Source organism: Leptodactylus fuscus, chromosome 2, assembly GCF_031893055.1.
Source record: "Leptodactylus fuscus isolate aLepFus1 chromosome 2, aLepFus1.hap2, whole genome shotgun sequence".
Taxonomy (NCBI): Eukaryota; Metazoa; Chordata; class Amphibia; order Anura; family Leptodactylidae; genus Leptodactylus; species Leptodactylus fuscus.
The window spans coordinates 159,267,441-159,290,357 of NC_134266.1; the positions used below are offsets into that span (position 1 = coordinate 159,267,441).

Consider the following 22,917-nt stretch of genomic DNA (forward strand, 5'->3'; position numbering starts at 1 on the left):
CTGACTAACAGTGTTCCCCAGCCATACTGCCTGACATAAAAGCTGTTTGACCCTGAGAGAATACAGTGTAATAGCTTTGTAGCTGTCAGACCATGCTTAGGGTATAATTCCGAGCTTTTACAATATCTGATAAAGCAACTGGGAACATGTGTTTGATGTATACTAAACATTTTGTATTGTTTGTTTGTCTACAGGAGTCCTAGATCTACCCATGCAAGAGATGGACAGAAGAAAGATTTGTCCCAGGCAGCTGTTCTTATATCTTGCGCCGACCAATGAAGCTTCACTTTATGACATATTTAAGTATAAGCCTTGAGCCTTACGTAGAAAGGCTAAAATTATCCATGAAATGGAGGACGAAATGGGCAGATCAGAATTTGACTTGAAGCCAGAAGCTGAAAGGTTGGGATTTATCCTTGAAGCTCAACTTGTTCTTGGCCTGCTAATAGAAGAAGATGGCGCTATGGTCACGGTTGCTTTCTACTGGGGGTAACAGTGGAATGAAGAGCGAAGCTATCAGTGCTGTTCTCCGTAGAGAGGCTCCGTGATGCAGAGTGTGTTGCTAGTTTCATATTATAGTTACTAAAAAGAAAAAAAAAAAGAAATACTGATGCACTGCACTAGAAAATAGACATGCTTGGTCATTTTTGTAAATGAAGATTTACGTTCCAAAAATGGTTTATATAATAGTTTATGCTTACATTTATATTGAGACTGAGTTTAAAAGATGTTTCAGGAGGATATAAACCGTAGGCTCAGGTGTACCATTGTTAGGGTTGTTGTTTGTCTTGTCCGCGACCCTTGCCTTCTGCACTTCTCTAGTTTCCTGTAGACCTTTCTTCATATCCTCAGCTCATGCCATGTGCCATAAACACAGGCCATCTAAATGCCACCAACTACATGTACTTGTTAATGTACTGAACAGCAGCCACTGATATGCACACATATTCAGTAATAAGCCTTAATAGATAGTATAGCTCTGTGGACACAACGTTTATTTATTTTTTGTATCTAAATATGAAGTGGCCCTATGTAAAATGGCATTTCTCTTCCTGGCATAAACATACATGTAAAAGTAGTAGCACATAGAAATACTGTATGGGCAGATGATTCAGAAAGAAACTGTTTTCATGTATGTTTTTGATCATTACACAGTTGTGCGCTACACTTTAAGCCTTCTATGTAGAAACGGAATGAAACTGTTTTTCTCCGTTTGTAACAGTAGCTGGCTATTTTGCACACTGGTTATATTTGAAGGTATTGAAGCACTGTACGTAGCTTCAATTTCAGCAGTAACACTGTTATCTGATACTGTACTTTAGGGCGATGGCCGCTGCATCCAGACCAGGGATTCCTATTAGCATGGTTGCTCCAGGGAATTAAAACATAAACTATGCACTAGCACTGAGTGTGCACATTGTCACCATTAACAAGGGGAGCGGTAGTCCTCTGTATTTTGTATTCTCCATTCCATCTATGAATTATGATGTAAAAGGCTTTAATGTAAACATCAAACTTTTAAGTTGATTTTTAGTTACAAATCTGAAAAAGACCTTTCTGACCTTAGTATATAGATGTCACACTTTGCTATAATATGTTTGGTTGACATTAGTAATGTACTTTTAAGCAATTGACAAATTGTATGTGCTAAACAATGGGAGTTAAGACGACTAAACCCAACTCATTCAAGAACTGGCAATGTCTTACTGACTGTTTTAGTTGAAGATGTCCTTGTTCCATAAGGGGTTGTTTCACAAAGACATCCCCAGCTGTTATACCCTATCAGGGTATATATACTTAAGAGGAGTCCATCACCACAAAAGTCTCTTCTAAACCACTGGCATATTAAATATTTAAGTGCAGTCTTGCTGCTAAGAAAATCAACTTTTAATCTGTATAAGCATGATATAAACGGTAGGCTCAGGTGTACCATTCATAGGGTTGTCTGTCTCGACTGTGGCCCTTGCCTTCTACGTTTCTCTTGTTTCCTGTAGACTGTAGAGCCTTCTTCATATCCTCAGCTCATGCCATGTGCCATAGAAATAGGACCTCTAAATCCTATTATCTGTTTGGTTCACCCACAGTGAGGCCATGCTTGCCAGAGCACTAGTTTATTTCTATAGTCTCCAACCAGCACTGACCCTTAATATTAAGATTAGGAGGTTTGGAAGTGCCTCAGCCAGAGGTGTGAAAAAAGGTGCCACAGCAGATGAGACCACAACCTGAGTGCACCGAACGGCTCATTTTCCTATCTCAGCAGCCGGATGGCACTTTGACACAAATGGTGTGTGGTCATGATGCTACTAACAAGTCCTACAACAGCATATCAGAGGTTTAGAAGCAATTTTGGTGGTGGTAGACTCCATTTAAAAAGGACATTTCACCTGATCCACCCATTCCAAATCTTTACGTCTTTCAATAGGTGCTGCTCCACAGATGCGCAGTTGGAATTTTCCTCTAGCCCCCACTATTCCAAAGCAATCAGTGCTGTTTTTTTAGCTTCTTATATGCTAATTAGGCTCTCTACTGTCAGGTGGGTGGTCCTGAAGTGTCACCTCCAGCTAGGGACCACCCATCTGACAATAAAGACCTTAACTAGCATACTGGGTGCAACTGTGCAGGAATCAAGAAAGATAGCCAATATGCATAATATGTGGTGGAATAGAAACTTAGTCACAGGAGTTCTGCTGTGGATAAATTGATGGTCGTCTAAAATTAGATTTAATTGCGAAGAAGTTATTCGGTTTTCTGTTGCTTGGAATAGCGACTCTACCCCCTTCTCTGCTCACCATACTAGTCCTTGCAGCCCCATGTCTTTAGTGCTGTCTTCATCTTCACATGACCTTCCTCGGTGCCCCTTTACATGGCACTTGTAATATGTGGAAGGTGATTGCTCCTCTCTGTCTCTCTTATGGGTAATACAGACTGAGAGTATTTATGCAAGTTCTTCGTGTACTAGTCTATATACTGTACATCTCTGCGATTGAAGATCCAAATAAGATTTAATTTTTCTAACTGCAAGGATTAAATTTCCTAAGCAACCTTTATAAATTATGATCTAGCAGACATGTGAATGTCTTCCATACAGAGAATTTTTTTCCTACTTTTTATTTACCAAGGCGTGATATCCCACTTCATCCTAGTTTTAGACAATTATTAAAGCCATTATTTTCTCGATTGTGGTCAGTTATGTATTATCTCACATACTAAGAATCTAGTGCAGCGTCTTCTACGTAAAGTCGTTTCTGCCTACATATAATGAGTAAAGCCTTTTACAGCTCTGTTTTATTTTGGCATTGTTCTTTTCCCTTTCCCATACTGATACGCTGAGCTTGGGATACTGTTACAGCAATAAACATTTTTGCCTTTTTTCTAATAATGAAATACTTAGCTTTAAGTAGACCCTTGCTATACCTGACCTCTCATCATGTTACTATAGTCCACAAGGTGGCTCTCTAACCATTTCTGTACATAGTTAGGTTTGGCTTGTTGGTTTTTGGTAGTATCTCCAAATTGCATGTTTCAAATGATCCTGAACTTAGATACTTTGACCGAGATTTTGTGGCCATGAAATATTGATAAGTGTGGACATCACTCTCTTCAGTGGACATTTCAGATCTTCAGACCATTAATACAGCCAGGATGCCTTTTACTTTTCGAGCATTGATGAACTCCATTCCATAAATTCATATTTTTATCTACGATGCCTGTGTGTATTTAGCATAACTATGTGGAATTACTGGCTATGCTTGTGCAGTCAGTATTCTGTCAATTCATGCAATAATGTGGTTATATCAGTTCTTTACAGGAAATGTTTTACTTGCACAGGACAGAAGGAGAACCTACTATAATGCAGTGTTGCCCAGCCAATAGCTCCGGAGTTACATATGACTGACGGGCTTCTTGCTTTTGGGTCCCAGATGTTGTGTCATTACTGAAATGTGGCTCCATAGTTAGCTATGAATCTTATGACTGTAACTGGGCGCCACCAGGCAAAATGTTGTGTTTGATTTACAATTAATAATAACTAACCTAAAATACTTGGAGCTTTATTAAATTTAAGGGTTTCTCCAGGATTAGAACAAACAGTGCCACGCCTGTCCATGAGTTGCGTTTATATTGCAGCTTAGCTTTATAGAGGAGTGGAGCTGAGCTACACTACCACACAAATATTTTTCTAATCCAGTACAACTTCTTTAAGTTAGTTTCAATACAGTGTTTGAAAATATGCTCAACAGATATGTGTGTGTGTGTGTACACTTTTAGGCTAAGGCCCCATATGCTGCAGGAAAACCACGTTTTTTCCTGCAGCACTTTTCACAGAAAATGAAACCTCTGCAGACATTCTGCTTCCATTATACCTATAGGGAAACCACTAGTATATCTGTAGATCTAATTGACATGCTGCGATTTCCATAACCGCAACGGTTTTGGAAATTGCAGCGTGTCTGCTGTGCGTATTTCCCCGTATGCAGAGACTGTAAAACGTGGGGCATCGGCCTAAAGGTGTTTTACCCCATGAACGTAACCATATTTATATTTGTAGAAAAATGAAAACATTTTTGCAGATATCATCTTAGTGGTGACAGTCTGTTGTCTTGGTCAGTTGCCAAGGAATATGACCACAAATGCAGGAACTTTATGTGGTTTGGCACATCAGAACTTAGTCATGATCTCTTTATTGTGGTCAGGTTGTCAGGCAGGAATTCTAGATGCACAAGAAGAAAACCCGGCCACAATAAGGGCTCCTTCACACGGAGTAAATGTGCGTGTATTTTGGCAAAATACACATATAAAAATACACGTGTAAAATGTCATTGAAGTCAATGGGAGTCTTATTTTTACATGTGCATTTTGCCAAAATACACGCGCGTTTACTCCGTGTGAAGGGGCCCTAAGGGCCCATTCAGACTGAGTTTTTTGGCGCTGATTTTGACACTGAATCCGTGTCAGAATCCACGTGGATAAAAAGCCTCCCATTGACTTCAATGGGTTACTTTTTCTGCTAGTGTGTGAATGGACCCTAAGGAAACATGTCTGTGTTTCTGACAAGTGCCAGACCATAGAGATTTACTGAGGTCATGGTTATATCTATTGGCAACCTATAAAGAGAAAGACTGTCACCTCTAAGGTGTTTAGAAAAATCTTTAAAACTCTACAAATTGTTTATTTATATTGGCAATTTTTTTTTTACTTTTAATTGCCTTCAAATTTAAATATGGCTATGTTCATGGTAATACCCCTCTAATGTTGTTTGGTAGCAACTAGTATATTTCAATGTGGCACACCAGTTACAATAGGTTGGGGACCCTAGCTTCAAACCAATATAGCATTGGCACTGCGACTTGGCACTAAGTGTTAGATCAGTGTGTATATTTGACTATGGCACTTCAGGAATTGTTCTAAACTGAATTTCAGAATTGTACTAGTTTATTTTTTGTCCTGAGCATTGACAGTCCCTATTTTGATTCCCTTAGATATATCTATTTTTGGCGGATTGCCCCTAGTAATATTTCAATACTGCTTCTAGATATTTCTGTATGACTATGGTACCTTTTTTTTTTTTGCTTTTTTTTTTAAGGAGAGCAAATATTTTATATGTGATAATTACTGAGTTACTAAACCTAAGTGGCTTTCCCTTAGAGTAGTATAGTGACTGTTTTCTGAAACTTTTGTAGATATTGCTTAATTTTTAAGCTGCTAGGCACTAAGAGTAGCAGAAATCCTGCAAAGCTTTAGTTAGTTTTTTGAGATATTGGCCATTGTTGGCTCTAAGTGATTTTCAGTAGTTTTCTTTGCTAATGCACTGAATCCTTCAGACAAGGCATTGGTATAATCAGGTAACAAATATTAGCACAACTTCTTAACATTTCACTCCAACATTTCCGGATTTGTATGTTTGTATGTATATACATAGAGCATATCCAGGTCTCCAATACTTTATCCCAGAGCTGGCAAGACTGTAAGATTTCCTCCCAGGGCTGAAAACCCCTAACCGATCTCCTGACGCAGGAAAGCACCATTTTGTGGGTTTTCATCCCGTTTATGGAGGACACTATGCTTGTTCTGTAGAAACTGTAATAAACAGGGCTTCTGTGGAAATATTGCCATAATGTTCACATCTTCATAGCAGTGTCATCAAGACATGTGATAAAATATTCCTCATAATAATGTTTGCACCTTATAAACCTTTGAATACCAAAATAGAAAACCTATATGCTCTGTTGCAATATTTTGCTTTAGTGTACTAAACCACTTATAACATCATAACGCCTGCGTGTGTGTGTTGCACCCACATTAGACCCTTTAAATCAACTGTACTGTAGTAAACCTGTGATTAAGTTAAAAAATGGGTGTCTGGGCCGCATCGAATATTTTATAAATTATACAGTGTTCCAGTGTTTTTTTTGCTTTTTTATGTTTGCTTTCAACGTTGTCATTTGTGCTGTGGTTTGTGCCATAAAACACAGTGTTCCAGAAACTCCCAGACAAGTATATATTTTTTTTTTCTTTTTTTTTTTTCCTTGATCCAATTTTATTTTCCAAAAATTAGATTATTTCCAGTTAAGAGACCAAAAGCATTGAACCTCTTTGCTGCAATGAAGCATTTTGTGTCTGACCATGTATCCATCCCAATGCTATGCTCCAAAATCGAACTTATATTTATTATATAACAATGAACTAATGTTTTTTACAGCTGTGATGATCTTATTTTGTTCCCAGTCAAGCTCTGTGTAGATTTCTTAAACTATTTGAGATGGTAATAAAATGTTTCAATAACTGTATAATAGCCCTTCAGGTTGTGTTGTTGTTTTTTTTATGTCATGTTCATATGTATTGTTTAAGGAATAGTTCACACGGAGAGATTTTGATGCGGGAAACCACGTCAGAATCCGGACCAAAATGATCCTGCCACGGCTAGCCGCAACTGTCATGGCTTCTGACAGTCTCGGCTTTCCGCTCCATATTAGGCCCAAATGAATGGGCCTAGTTAGGAGGGTGGTGTCGTGAGGTGGACGTCCGTGGCTGAATCAGCCGCAGAATCTGCCTGAAGAAAAGACAGCTCACTTCTTTTTTCCGCAAGCAAGAACAAACCGCTCACGGAAAAAGGAAATGGCCAGCTCCCATTGATTTCAATGGGAGGTGGTTTTTTGAGTAGGATTTTGACGCGGATTCCGCGTCAAAATCCTGATCATTTTACTCTGTGTGAACTAGCCCTTAGAGTTTCAAATTGTTATTTCAGGTACATACAAGATATGATATTGGGTTCCTGTTAGTACTGTAATTGGTGACCCAGTGGACATCATTTATCAAAGAAAAATGCTATGAAACATGGCTTTCTACTGATTTAAAATGACTAAGCAATATAGCATCATCTGCCCCACAGTAGGACAGAGCATAAACATCCTCTGCTTTGGTTTGCTTGACAGAATTTAATAACTGAATAACTAAGGATAAGTTCACACGCATGGGGCCACACGGTGGCTCAGTGGTTAGCATCGCAGCGCTGGAGTCCTGGTGTTCAAATCCCACCAAGGGCAAAAAAGCCATCTGCAAGGAGTTTGTATGCTCTCCACGTTTTTGCATGGATTTCCATCCCATATTCCTAAGACATACTGATAGGGAAAAATGTACATTGTGAGCTCTATGTGGGGCTCACAATTCACATTTAAGATAAAAAAAAAAAAAAGTTCACACGCATAATCCACCTCAAAAACTATCTCCCATTTATATCTATTGGAGTCAGTACCAGATTTTTTACTCTAGCTGTTTTTTTCAGCTAGAGGAAAAAAGAAGTGTCATGACTTATCTTCAGGCAGATTCCGCCTTGCAATCCCCATAGAAATGAGTGGGAGGCGGAAAAAACGCAGTGCAGATTTTGGACAGTTTTTTGAAGCAGGTTTTCGAGGCCCATCCCCAAAACAGTGTTCTGGAGGGAAACAAAGTGCCGAACTCTCTTTCTTTCTTAAAGGGGTTGTCCGGAATAACTAGAAATCCTTAAACTAGTCTAAACATCCTCCCCCTCCTACTTTCTAAATAATATAATTTATCAAAAATGGATATTACTCATATGGCCGCCCCAGGGACATTTTCTGATTATCCAGTGACAATCCATTTCCCTATTTTTGGTAATGGATTGTCACTACTACTCCACCCACCATCCACCTCATTATACTTACCATCCAGGCTTTTTCCAGCAAGACAGGTTCTCCATCTTTAATTATTCTGCAGGGTGTGCGCTCTTTTTCACTATGCGCGCCGCTGCCGGTAATTCACACCTACTGGACATCCAAGCATATGCAGTAGAGGTGTATCATCGCTGTAGGAGAAGACTTAATCAGTACAGGAGGAGAAGGGGCTGCCTCACAGGAAGACGCTTAAAGAGTAAGTATATGTATTCAAATATGATTTTTAATAAGGGAATTACTGTATAATGAAAGACTCACAAGTAAAAGGAAAAAAAGAATAGAAAAAGTTTACTATATTTAGCTTCGGTGAAGGAAATAGTTCAAATCAGAGTCTGGGGAGCCTTTTCCACCCTTTGTGTGGACCAGATATAGAATCAACAATATGGACACAGCATATATTTCTGTTCCTGTGTTGAAGCTTTCCACTCATAAGCACATGGCAGTTCATTTTCCATGGTTAGATGGGGGGAGACAGTGGTCTCATTCCAGATAGTTTGAGCCAGTCGTCTCCTTTCAACCAAACACAATAGACCCTGAGGTGTCTGGTGCCAAGAAAGGTGAATGAAAACTTCAATTGTAAAAATAAATAAATATACACTTCTAAGGGGCCAAGGACTGTAAATAGACATACCCCGAGGACATCCCCAAACAAAAGAAACATAAAACATGAGCAGATAAGAATCTAACAAAGACAGCAAACCAAAACACCTATAACCCCCATAGTGGAACAAAAGTTGGAGGGATTTCAAACTAACTGTGATTAAAATGATAGCTAAACCAAAACATACATGAATAGTGCATATGTAATTGAATACATGCATAAAACTAAATATCATATGTGTATATAAGCCATATTACACTGAAATGAGACATAAAACTTGTATCCCTCTTACAGTATATAATATGGTTCAGGGGTTGGACTGAGTAGGTAGGGAAGGGTGGGATAGCTAGAGAGACAGGGAGGGAGTGAGGAAGTAGCAGAGAGTAAAGTGAGAGGGGTTAGTGAGGAAGTTACATAGCAGGAAGCTGAAGCTCGTAAACAAAATCAGGAGATACCAGGAGCGCCAGGAGATACTCAGAAATCACTCAAATTACGGATATAGGTATATGGGTGTATTTATTAACCCATTAGTAGCACTAACAGACATTTAAAAAAAAAAAATATTTTTTTTTGCCTGGAAAACCCCTTTAAGTCTCTAGCCATACCTAATAAAAACTCTTCTAAGTACACATTTGATGGCTTCCCAATGAAACGGTAGGGTAGTCAGGTCATGGGCATGATTCAACTCAAACTCATGAATCGTGGAGCTAAAATCATTCCTACATGCAGCATCCTTGAGACTGCCATTTAAGTGCCACATAAAGGGGTGCAAAGTGAGGCTAGGAATCTTAAGGGACAAGAACACTGGGGCATGGTCAGACCAAATGGCTGAACCAGTCTGGGCCATCGGGAACAAGAAAGTGCATAGTGACTTTACAGAAAAAAATCCATATAAGGGGCCACACGGTAGCTCAGTGGTTAGCAGCCTTGCAGCGCTGGAGTCCTGGTGCTCAAATCCCGCCAAGGGCAAAAAACCATCTGCAAGGAGTTTGTATGTTCTCCCCGTGTTTGCATGGATTTCCATCCCATATTCCAAAGACATGATAAGGAAAAAAAAAAGTACATTGTAAGCTCTATATGGAGCTCACAATCTACATAACAAAAAAAAATCCATATAGCAGTGACCGGGAAAATGGTAAGTTTGGTCTCGACCCTGGGGATGTAAGATCCGCCAAACATCCATGAGACAGGGTACAACATGCTTTTCAACTTGCGCAACTGGGAGAAGGGATTACCTGGGGGAGTGGAATCATCAGCTGGATCTAGTACAAAATGAAAGTATTACAAGATCTTACAGTAAGGCATCTGCTGCTGAATGGCGAGGTTGCACCCTGCTATGTTGTCTCCAGTGCGCGATTTCAGGAAAGCAAACCTGCTTTCCTCAGTGTCAAGCATCGTATCCAGTATTTTATGTTGGAGAGACCTAGGCAATGCAATAGATACTTCCTTAGACTTCACAGCCAGGTTGACGCTCTGAAACCAAGAGGGGTAATGCCTACTGCGGATATCTTTGGGTCTCCTGCAAAATCAAGAACAAATTTTATGCAACTAGTAGAAAATCTGAGGAACGTTAAGACCCCTAAAAATTAAGAGAGCAGAAATTCGTGAAAGCATTGTCCAGGTGAGAAGGGATAGGTAGAAAAAGTAAGAGAACAAGGAGGACAAGAAACATTAGTGGAAAAGTCAGACACGGCAAACGTGGACCAGGAAAGACAAAAAAAAGGGGGAGAGAAACAACAAAAACCAGAAAAGGTAAGGAAAATTGTTTTCCAATGATGGAGTTGCTCCCCCCGGAGCCTCTGGGCCCCAGGCAGGATTTACGCAACAACATCAAAACAACATGTAGCAGCTAACCAGTCTTAACCAGTCCTATCTCAAGGATCCTATCTATACTGGTAGCTTATGTAAATTGAAGACTTTTCCTAAATATATTGCTTTAGAAATTCTGCTTTGTTTGTCTGCTATGTGAACTTATTCCTTCCATTGTTTACACAGTGTTGCTATAACCACAGAATTGGGAGATAGAACAAGTCACCTCACTGACTCAATGCCGGCAGGACAATCATTTCAGCTAGTTGCAGCTTGCTCACAAAGCATAGTCTGTTATCTCTCAAAACTACAAGCATGTGTATATTATATCTGATCTGTATAAGTATTGTAATACTTCATAGTGTCATTCAGTAAGTGGAGGAAGGGGGGTGAAATTCAGGAGGTGAGAAGAAGAGACTGCAGGCAAATCTGAAACAGTGAGATGGGAAAACTCCTTTAAGGCTGCGTTCACATGGAGTAATGTGCCGCTCATTCTGACACGTAAATGTATCACATTTAAAGCAATAGGTAAAAAAGCCTCCCTTTGAGTTCAATGGGTAGCGCGCGTAACCGAACCATTGGGATTCTGTTTTACTGCGCTCACTCTGACACGTGTTTACGTGTCAGAACGAGCAGCGCGTTACTGTATGTGAACGCAGCCTTATTCAAAAGCATTTAGGTATGTAACACTAGAAGTCCAGGAAGGTATGAACAATATGCATAGAGAACACAAGGGAGGGTATGCAAAAACAGTAAGGCTAAGGCCCCACATTGCGGAAATGCAGCTTTTTTTGTTGCTGATTTTGCTTCGTTTTTTGAACCAAAACCAAGATTGACTACAAAAGGAATGGGAAACATAGGAAGTACTTCTACCTTATACTCAATCCACTCCTGGCTTTGACTAAAAAAACGCAACAAAATCTGCAACAAAAAAACCTGCGTTTCTGCAACATTGGGCCTCAGCCTAAGGCTGGGGCCCTACAGGCAGGAAATGCCGCAGCATTTTACAGTACTTGCAAAGTGGATGGGATTCATGCGAATCCCATGCCCACTTTGCAGAAAAAATCGCAGCGCGGACACGCTGCAATTTCCAAAACCATTGCGGCTTTGAAAATGGCAGTATATCAATTATATCTACCGAAACGTTGGCGTTTTTCCCGTAGATATAATTGTAACAGAAAGTCCACGGAGGAAAACTCTGTGAAATTTCTGTTCAAAGTGCTGCGGGAAGGACTGCAATGCATTCACGCTGCAGTTCTTCCCGCAGCGCTTTAGCGTGGCATTTCCAACCTGTGGGGCCTTAATTGAAACATGCTCAATGCTGTTTAAGGCTATCTATTTTTATAATATGGGTTGTTACAAATGTTGTTATTATTATTCTATTACAAAATAAATTTGGATAAAGGCTACATTGTTTTTTTTGTTTTGGAGGTGCACGCTCCAGTGGTGCCTTGATCTCCCGGTCATGTGATTTGGTCACGTGATGTTGTACATGTGACTGGCATGTCATTGACGTTGCCAGCGCATGCTCACTGACGTGTTCCGACTCCCCGAGACGTCATCACCACTCGTGTACGCCGTCACCACTCATCTCTCCCCCTATAAAAGGATGCCATCTGTCCCATGTAGGGTTGAGCGATCGTGTTCGAAAAAGATCGGATTCCGATCGGCGATCGAGAAAATTTCACGATCGCCATCGGAATTCCGAACACGATCTTTTTATGTGGGATCGAGATCCCACAATGCTTTGCTTAGCCTTCACACTGATTATACGCTGTATACTCAGTGTGAAGGCTCCGCTGCAGTTCCATAGGAATGAATGGAAGCAACCGGCACACAGCCTTAACCCCCTGCGTGTCGGCTGCCTCCATTCATTCGAATGGGAGGCTAAACTAAACATATCTAGCAGCTACTTACCTCTAGAGATGGCTGCTCCGGTGCCCTCCTTCTTCTTGCCTCGCTGTCCGCCTCCCAGGTTAGTGTTTAAAGCGCTAGGTAGGCGGGGCTTGTGGCTTAGGAGAGTGTGGGCGGGTACAGGGCGGGGAGACGTGACGTCTCCCCTCCCAGTACCCGCCCACACTCTCCTAACCTGGCAGGGAGGGGGCAGCAAAGGGAGAAGAGAAGTGTGGAGCAGCAGTGAGGACAAGAAGAAGGAAGGCACCGGGCACTGGACCAGCCATCTCTGGAGGTAAGTGGACACCAGGGGGGACTAAGTAGCCAGAGGATTACAAAAAAATCCTCTGGCTACTTTAGTGATTCACTACACAGCGTGGATTCTAACAATTGTTAGATTCCATGCTGTATAGTGAATAGGATTGCTTTTAAAATCCGATCTCCGATTAATAAAAAAATCCCATTGACTTGCATTGGGATCGAGATCGGGTTCGTATGAAAAATGATCAGAAATCGGATTTTAAAATCGATCCTGAAAAGTCAAGATTGTCTCAACCCTAGTCCCAGGTAATGTCACACCTCCTGAGGAAGCCAGCTCTTGGTGAAACGCATAGGGGTGGTCCTTCTACATGTCATTTACATCTCTGTGAGCGCTAGCTAATCATCCTTTAACTTTAAACATGACTTCAGGTAACTAAATATATCATTACTATTGGACTCTATGGTTTGTTGCTGTGTCTGACATTAGAATATGATCTGATGTATTACACAGTACATAATGATTTAATGAATATGAGTCTTTCATAGCATGACATTTTCAGTGTGTCCCCTATTCGCTTACTTTCTAGCATATATGCACTACTCGGCGTATCCTGCACTGTTATTTGTGGTGTGCAGTTTATACACCTATATTTTTGAATAGCCTTAGTGCAGGTTATATGACTACTGTATATTGCCTACAGGGGTATCATACACTATTGATATAGAGTCCATCTATCTTATATTTACCTTGAATTCTATATTATGCAATTATGCATAGCGCTTTATGTCTTTCATTTCTAGTGTCATTCTCTTGTGTTTTGGCAAATTCCATCTGCCCTGCTGTATATATATGATTTTAATGGTAATTATTTACTGATTTGTTTAATAAATATTTGTAATTTTTTATATTTTATTGGTTAGATTGTTTTTATCATTGGCTTGTACTTTTTCCATTATAATGGTAAGGGTAAGTTGACATGCTTCTGAATCATTGCAGAAATATCTGTACCTGAAATCTGTGGCATTGTGAACATGTCCAACTACATTCCACGTACCTTAAGCATGTACTTCCCGGTAATTTTTTTCTATTTTATTTTGGATTGTATTATTAAATTAGCATGGTAAGAATCTTTATTAGGGGGTGGTGTTATCTCCCTGTGATGAGTTTTGCTTTTGCTTTGCACTGGATCCTATGAACTATGATCTACTGAGCAATTGGAGATAAATACACTGTAACCCTCTACCATGGCATCACCGGCTGACTCTGTAAACATTCTGTTTATAGCACTGCTGCTATGAAGTCTTATTGTAAGTATGCATGGTTTATAGTGCGGGGCATATGAAGATAGCACCTTCTATATAACAGCAACTTTGCTCCACACCCCCTCAGGTGAATAGAAACTGTTGTGGATGGATAAACCTGTATGGCATGTTACGAAATGTTCATAGTTCAGTGTCAAGTTAATTCACAAAGGACAAGGTAAGAAATGCTCTCTTGTAATGAATGCATCTACTATATGTATGAATAAATGTGTCTGAACTGAATATGTATCATATAATATAAGGATAATATGCAGAAATGTTGATCGCCAGTACAGAGGAGTTACTGCAGAAGATAAGTAGATATAGCAGTGATAGCAGGTGCATTGAAAGTTTCACCATGGAAAGGCAGACAGGGTGGCAGGGTGGCAGGGGGGTGTGCCAGCATTACAAGAGCGAGCAGTGTATAAATAGTTTTAACACTATAAGGTTATGCTCTTGAACAGAGCTGCAAGGAATAACAATTCTGCAATTTCTTAATCGGGCAAAAGTTTACTGACCGATCTATTCTGTGTTCACATAGACTGTCAGGAAGGTTAGAGAAAATCTCTGCGAAAAAAAAAAAAAAAAAACTCTGCTAAACTATTTCTAAACAATTTTTTTTTTTGCTTGTTTTTTATAGATTGTGAGCCCCACACAGAGCTCACAATGTACATTTTTTTCCCTATCAGTATGTCTTTTTGGAATATGGGATGGAAATCTATGCAAACAGGGGGAGAGCATACAAACTCCTTGCAGATGTTTTTTTTTGTTTGCCCTTGGCGGGATTTGAACACCAGGACTCTGGTGCTGCAAGGCTGCAGTGCTAACCACTGAGCCACCGTGTGGCCCCCTATTTATAACTTAATTGTCTGCATATTTTCATTGGTGAGAAAACCCCTTTAAGAGAATACAAAGTATATATTTTCTACATTAACTATATTAAACTTGATTCAATGTTTTTGCTCAGGGCCGGCGTCAACACCCAGCATACCTGGGCAAGTGTCAGGGCCCCATGCTCCTGAAGGAGCCCACTTAGCTGCCAGGTATTAGGCCAGGGCCCCATGGACCACAAATGCTGCAGGAAAAATCGTGGCATTACATACTAACAACAAAGTGGATGGAATTCATGCGAATCCCATGCCCACATTGCGGTAAAATCCGCACCGCGAACATGCTGCGATTTCCAAAACCGCGCCGGTTTTAGAAATCGCAGCATGTCAATTATATCTACAGAAACTCTGGAGCATACCTCCCAACCGTCCCGATTTCCGCGGGACATTCACGATTTGGGTGACATGTCCCGCGGTCCCAGTTGGAGGGAGGTATGTCCCGATTTCAACTCAGATCTGCGTCCAGAGGACGCATATGACACAGGTCAGCTCCTCGCTTCGCCGCTGCGTGTCTCTCTCGCTGACACATATGCGGCTAAAGCAAGGAGCTGACCTGTGTCAGCTCCTCGCTTCGCCGCTGCGGCCGGCTCCTGGCTTGTAGACGCGAGGAGCCGGCAGCAGCGGCGAAGCAAGGAGCTGACACAGGTCAGCTCCTCGCTTCAGCCGCATATGTGTCAGCGAGAGAGACACGCAGCGGCGAAGCGAGAAGCTGACCTGTGTCAGCTCCTTCCTTCAGCCGCATGTGTCAGCGAGAGAGGCACGCAGAGAGCGGCGAGGGAGCGGAGGAGAAGGTTTAATGTGGAGGTGGAACGTGAATCTGGGGGTAGATGAAGGAGAGGACAGCATGACACTGGGGGCAGAGATGTGGGGACATGAATCTGGGGGCAGAGATGGAGGGGACATGAATCTGGGGGCAGAGAAAATTTAAACGAGTGGGCGGAGTCAACACAAAATTGGGTGGAGCTAAATATGCCGCACATTTTGTCCCTCTTTCAGTTCTTCAAAAGTTGGGAGGTATGCGCTGGAGGCTTTCCTGTAGATACAATTGTAACAGAAAGTCCGCACAGGAAAACTCAGCAAACTTTCTGTTTAAAACGCTGCGGTGAAACTACGATGCATTCCCGCTTATGTGCTGCGGATCATCCCGTGGCGCCTTAGCCTTACATACACTTTCCCTCTTTGACCACGCAGACAGTTTTAATTGTAAGAGGCCAGTATGCAATTACAACTGTCTCCATTGGCTGCTATGACTTCCCGGGCTCCAGTTTTTGCTGCTGCTCTTCCATGCCCTTCCCCCATTGGTATCTTGCCCCACCTTCCAGGGTGTCTAGCCCTGCCCTTTAGGTAAATTTGTGAGAAGAATCAATCATGATGAGATGAGAAGAAGCCTGTGTCATGTGACTGTGAGTAATTGCTGCTGGCTGAAAAATGGTGTAAAGATTACACGTGGTAGCACTGGAATCTGAATATATGACTATAGCCCCCAGCTCCAAAGTCAGGAGTGTGGGGAGAGATCTCACTGACTGTTCAGAGCTGCCCTGCCCCCTACACCTGCTCCTTGAGTGTCAGCTGTGAGGTGAGGAGTGAGTGAGGCCCTGATTGGCTGTATCATCACCATTTTATACTAGAGCCGGACCTGTTTATGCTGATTCCACTAAGGTACTCTATAGCTATATTGTACAGTAATGTTTCTGTATACCAGGTCAATGCACTAGCTTTTGTGAGTCTCACCCATGGACTCTGATATCACACAGGAAAGTCCAAGTCTCTTATGACTTCTCAGAACACATTACTGTAGGTGTGTCACGTCTTGAGCTTAGCTACCAAACAAATGCCTTTTAGTTTTGCTTCTAAGTAACAGGTGTATAACTTGTTATAAGCGCCATCTTTTATTTGTACAAGTTTGATAAATCATTTGTTGTTGTGATTTGTAGCAACTTGTAAGGAAAGAGGTAAGTGTTATCAGGTGCATACAATAATGTGTCAAGTATGTGTCATACACTGTACCTGTCACTATCAGCTGATAAAACTGATAACTTAGGAATTACTTAAAGGGACGGACAAGTTTCAGGAGCTTGACGGCCTGTCATAAAGATAGCTCATAAATATCAAATCATCAGGGTCTGAACCTGGCTGCTGATCAGTTATTTAAAGGGGAAGCACTCCGTTCTCTTTATTGTCTACACAGTATTGCGTCTACATGGAGTTATAGCTTGGTACCATTCAGTTTAAAGAGGACCTTTCATGTCCTCTAAGATATGGCATGTTATATACTGTTGCAAGGCTGACAGTGTGCTGAATTCAGTTTCAGTTTTGCAGCTATGTGCCCCAGTATCACTGCAGGTTCATAGCATCATAACTAGAGATGAGCGAACAGTAAAATGTTCGAGATTCATTTCGAGTAGCCCCTCAATATTTGACTACTCGAATCGAATATCGAACCCCATTATAGTCTATGGGGGGAAAATGCTCGTTTCAGGGGTAGGCAACGTTCGATCAAATTATACTTACCAAGTCCACGAGTGAGGGTCGGGCTGGATCCTCCGAGCAGTCTTCTCCTTGCAGCGTCCCCGCGGCGTCTTCCAGCTCTTCATTCACTCTGCCAGGCATCGGGCCTGGGCAGAGCCGACTGCGCATGCCCACACTACAAGCGGACATGCGCAGTCGGCTCTGCCCAGGCCCGATGCCTGGCAGAGTGAATTCAGAGCTGGAAGACGCCACGGGGAAGCTGCATGGAGAAGACCTCTAAAGGTAGGAGAAGAACCAGCGTTGATTGGCCGACTGTATAGCATTCGGCCAATCAATGCTGGTTCTGCATCGAACTTTTCCATTCGAATAGCGAATGGTACTCGATCGAGTACGAGTATTTCTAATACTGTAGTATTCGATCGAATACCTACTTGATCGAGTACTACTCGCTCATCTCTAATCATAACTTGACAGTGAGAAAGGCCTCTAGTCAGTACACTTCTATAGTCTTATACTGTGAGGTGGGGCTTTCCTCACCACCCAGTGATGGCGCTATGCTGTGTGACAGCCCCTCTGACAGTACAGCGATATTGGTAGTGTGACAGGACCAGCGGCAAAGTGGTAGAAGGAGTGTACATTTCTCCCAGGTTCCGGACATACACAATCCAGATGCAGCTGAGAAAAGGTGTGTTCCTTCCCTGGTAACAGGTCTGGCTGCTGGGGTAGGAACAATTGGGTGTGTCTCTACTCCACTCAGCCACTCCAGGTTTTGGGGTGAGTGGGGTTAATTCCTGGTTTCCTAAAAGGTATATAAGGGCAGATAGCACACAGGTATGCGGCTGCTCCTAGGAATGTACTTGTGAGTTAATCTGCTGTATATTGTGTCTAAGGGGCTGTGCAGAAGGCCGAGCTCTCTCTACTTATGTACCTGTTGTTGTACGTAGTAGCTGGACGGCTAGGATTTAATTTTGTATTGTATTTGTTTTGTTTGACTAGAAGAGAACCAATAAAACTGGTTGTGGTCAGTAGCACCACACTTGATTGGACTTTATATGAAATGTAGAGAAAACTTGGTACTCACCCAGTACATAAAAAATCCAAGCTTTATTGAAGTAGTCCAAGTAAAAAATATACAATGGGAGGAGGCAACACTCAGGGGGAGAGCGACAGCTGTTTCGTGCTATCAAGCACTTTTTCAAGCTCTGTGTGAAAAGTGCTTGATAGTACTGGGTGAGTGCCAAGTTTTCTCTACATTTCATATACTGTTTGGACTTTATTTCGCTTTGAGCATCACCCTAACACAGCAATTTTTTCACCCATATCCAGGCTATTGCCTTTTTTCGGTAGTGCCACCTTGCTTTTTATATATACACCACCTTGACTGGACTTTATTTGCTGTGCCAAAAGTGCTCGTCTATCTGAGGAGTAACTAAGAGGGACTGGCCTTTAATATGGTTTAGTGCCCCTTTTACTGGCCCCCATACAGTTTAACACCTCTTTTGCTGCCCCACACACAGTATAAAAGATCCCTTTACTAACCCCACATAGTATAAAGTCCATTTTACTGGCTCCTACACAGTGTACCGCCACCTTTACTGACCCCACACACAGTATATTGACCTATGTATTGGCCCTCACACACATTGCTTCTTTATTGGTCCCCACAGTACCATTTTATTGTACCCCAAACATTATCCTTCCCCCTTTCTTGACCCAACACACTATACTATTTGACAAAGAGGGGCACAAAATGCTACCTTTAAACACACGAATTCTAACTAGCATAAAATATAACTTTTATTTTGATCAGCTAAAAATAATATAGCCAGGGCTATTAAAACAAACAAATAACAAACACACCAGCAGACGTGATTAGGACAACTCCCAATACACTCTTTCAGTATGTGTCCCCACAGACTGCTGGCGCAATTATATTGATTTGAATGAGCATCCAGGGAATAGTAAACTAACTCTCTGGCACATGCTAGTAAACACCACTTTATAGGTTCAAGAATAAGAGGTTGTTACTCTAGCTGCTGCCGTAGCTGTATAGGATAATCATCCCTCCATTACCCTGCTCTGATATCTTGCATAGAGCCCTGGAGCCTATTGACACTCATGCACACTTACACACATGCCACCCTATGTAAGCTAGGTGCGGCTTTTTTACAGATTAAGTGTGCATACCAAATGCTGGTCTTAGTAATTTACTGACATTTATGCTCTTTCACTATGTCCCTGCCTGTTCAAAATAAACTACAGGTATCCAGGTTTAAGATGCGCATAATAAAATCTCTCAACGCGTTTCAAAGTTAAACTTATCATCAGGAGAGGATGTAACAATCAAAAAAAATAATAAAGATGTAGTTGCGGTTAAAACCGCATTTCCCGGTCCCTGATGGTGGGAGCCGGTACGGAGTGTCTGACGCTGACTGCTGCAGCGCTGGGGTTTAAATAGAGCCCAGACTGCTTCTAAGGATACGCCCCCTCGACATCATTCGGGTCTCCGCCAATCAGATTGCAGAGTCTCCGTGCGGAGGATAGCTCCTCCTTCTGTGGGCGTATGTTTGCCTCCGAAGCGTCCAAAATAAACAGCGCTGTTACTGTCTATGGAAGAGGAACCCGAAGGTAGGTATGTATCATATCTGACAGATATTGGGAATGAATCGCTCCACACCAAAACTCTTTATTGCCATTAATACGCAAACACACAACTCCCTGCATTTATTGGCAGGTGAAAAAGATCGTGTAGCATATAGATAGGTCTGAAAAGTGGGCAATACCCTGCGTTTATTGACGGGTAAAAATACCCACCTAGCATACATATTCATTTAGCGGAAGTTCAAAAGGAACCATGATAGGGGGACATTTCTGAGAATCAGTCCCATCATCACTTCAGTACACTATCGATGCGAATAAAAAATAAAAAAATGTTTAATCTAATCGTTTACAAGATTACTGCTACGGTAAAAGGACTTAATATGGAGTTAACCCTATCCCTACCATAGTGTACTAAGAGGAGCTATAGTGAAAGGACTTAATATGGAGTTAACCCTATCCTTACCATAGTGTACTAAGAGGGACAAGTGCCTCAAGACATGCCTTTCCCTCATTGTTCCTATTTCCTGGGTTTTTATAGGTTAGAGAAGATATCAAAATTAGTGGAGTATATCCAGCCCTACTGTCTATTTAGTCTCAAATAAATGGGGCAAAGGAAATTTGATCGTTAAGACCTTTTGGTCTTACACATTGGAATTTAAAGATCCACCTCGCCTCGTGTTGTAACAAAAGGCGATCCCAGTCACCTCCCTTTGTGGGTTCGGGTACGTGTTCAATACCCTGAAACTTCAAAGTTTCAGGGTTGCCACCATGGTACTGCCACACGTGGTTCGATAAAGTTTTATCCTCTTTTCTGTTGATATAACCAATATGTTCCAACACTCTCTTTTTGAACTCACGTCGGGTCTTTCCGACATAGTTGAGTGGACACGGACATGTGACACAGTAGATCACTCCTGCCGTCCGGCAGTTGATAAATTGTCTCGTATCATAATGGATGTTAGTCGTTACGCACAGTACTTGATTCCCTTTCTGTATGTGTTCACATGCCTTACATGTACCACACTTGAATGTGCCGTGTGGAATACTGCGATTTAACCACGTTTTCTCAGGTGCAGCAGGTCTAAGATGGCTATGTATCAATAGGTCACGTAGGTTCCTGCCTCTCCTGTACGTGACACTAGGTGTCAAACTGAATTCAAACGGATGGATGGCATACTGATGTGTGAACACCGCATAAGGCCCCATGTTGCAGAAACACAGCTCTTTTTGTTGCAGATTTTGCTGCAGTTTTTTGAGCCAGAGCCAGGAGTAGATTGAGTAGAAGGTAGATTCTGGGCTTTGGCTCAAAAAAATGCAGCAAAATCTGCAACAAAAAAAGCTGCATTTCCGCAACGTGGGGCCTTAGCCTGAAATGGGAATTTCAATGACTGCATGACTGTTGCACCGTCAGGAATTTTTTTCAGGTTTATTTCCCACCAATTATTTTCCTTTGTTTCATATGTCTCAGTACAGACCTAATGCTGTGTTCACACATCAGTATGCCATGCTTCCGTTTGAATTCAGTTTGACACTTCAAAACGGACTGATGCACATACTGATTGTATACTGACACCTTTTTATGCTGATAGCAAACACTGTCCATTCCCTAGAGGACAGATATAGGATGGATGGCATCCATGACAGGAGACATAATTAATGTTCTAATGTCCTCCTTATCTCTACTCTGTTTACAATTGCTACTTTTAATCCCCTTACGCTAGGTTCACACCTGCGTTCTGGTCTCCGTTCTGTGCTTTCCGTCTTCTGCATGCCAGAAGACGGAAAGCACAGACCGGGGCCGGCCGTGAGCGGCAGTGAGCGTTTTATGCTCTCCGCCGCGAAACCGGATTTTTTAATCCGGACACAGAGTACTGCATGTCCGACTCTGTGTGCGGATTATAAAACCCGGTTTTGCGGCGGAGAGCGCAAAACGCTCACTGCTGCTCACGGCCGGACAGCTTTCTCACCCATTCAAATGAATGGGTATAAAAGACTCCTGCAGGTTTCTGTCTCCTGCCTCTGTTTTATGCAGGAAACGGAAACCTGCAGAACGGATACCTGGGCGCAGATGTGAACAAGCCCTTATCTGTCCTCTAGGGGACGGACAGCGTTTGCATACTGACACCTTTTTATGCTGATAGCAATCAGTATATGTATCAGTCAGTGTCAAACTGAATTCAAACGGACGGATGGCATACTGATGTGTGAACATACCCTAACTTGCAGCTCTCAACATAGTTGCATAGTTGGGAGGGGGGGGTGTATACAATTAAGAGCAGTCCCTCCCCATCCACTGCTGATAATATTCTGTCTGGAGTTACTATACAATTGCAAAAAAAATACCTGAGAAAAACCCAGGTGACCATAATATTGGATATCCAGAAACACTGAACTATATATGAAGAGCAAATACATGCAATAAAGCAGGTAAAACACACACACACAAAAAAACAGTCTGAGTACAGCTGTGCACTGTCTGTGAATAATCTTTCATCTCTAACCAGCTAAAAGTAGATAGAAGTACATAGAAGACTGCAGAATTCTCAGTCTTTTTCACACAGCAACAGTTTGCATACATGTCGGCGCAGGCTGAGGAGAATCAACCCCTCCTTTCTCTATTCACTGTTCAAAAGAGAAAAGGACCACCCCATACACTCACATTCTATTCCGTCTTTTTTTAGCTCAGTATCTATGGATGAATTTATTTGGTAAGAAAAGTGTGAACAACAAATTAGCTACAAAGGAGACCTAGTGGCAAAAGCTTTAGGGTGAGTTCACACGGAGGAAAGTGGAGTGCAATCTGGCACGTATACATGTGTCAGCAGATTGCACTCGCAAAAAGCTCCCATTCATTTCAATGGGAGTTAGGATCGTGTATGCCGCGTTATTTTGCGGCCGTAGC

General features: G+C 41.9%; 2 protein-coding genes across 7 annotated transcripts in view; both read left to right on the plus strand.

The window, feature by feature from the left end:
- BBX (BBX high mobility group box domain containing) overlaps positions 1-1,184 on the plus strand; it is a 56,086-nt gene extending 54,902 nt beyond the window's left edge. For all 5 annotated transcript variants that reach the window (XM_075264964.1, XM_075264965.1, XM_075264969.1 and 2 more), the window contains one exon: positions 195-1,184. In XM_075264964.1, the coding sequence (XP_075121065.1) occupies positions 195-279 (85 nt within the window). In that variant the 3' untranslated portion in view covers positions 280-1,184. The remainder of the gene's footprint in view (positions 1-194) is intronic.
- A 12,790-nt stretch (positions 1,185-13,974) lies between these two features.
- HHLA2 (HHLA2 member of B7 family) overlaps positions 13,975-22,917 on the plus strand; it is a 29,342-nt gene continuing 20,399 nt past the window's right edge. For both annotated transcript variants that reach the window (XM_075264951.1, XM_075264952.1), the window contains exons 1-2: positions 13,975-14,061; positions 14,144-14,233. The gene's annotated coding sequence lies outside the window, so the exon portion shown is untranslated. The remainder of the gene's footprint in view (positions 14,062-14,143; positions 14,234-22,917) is intronic.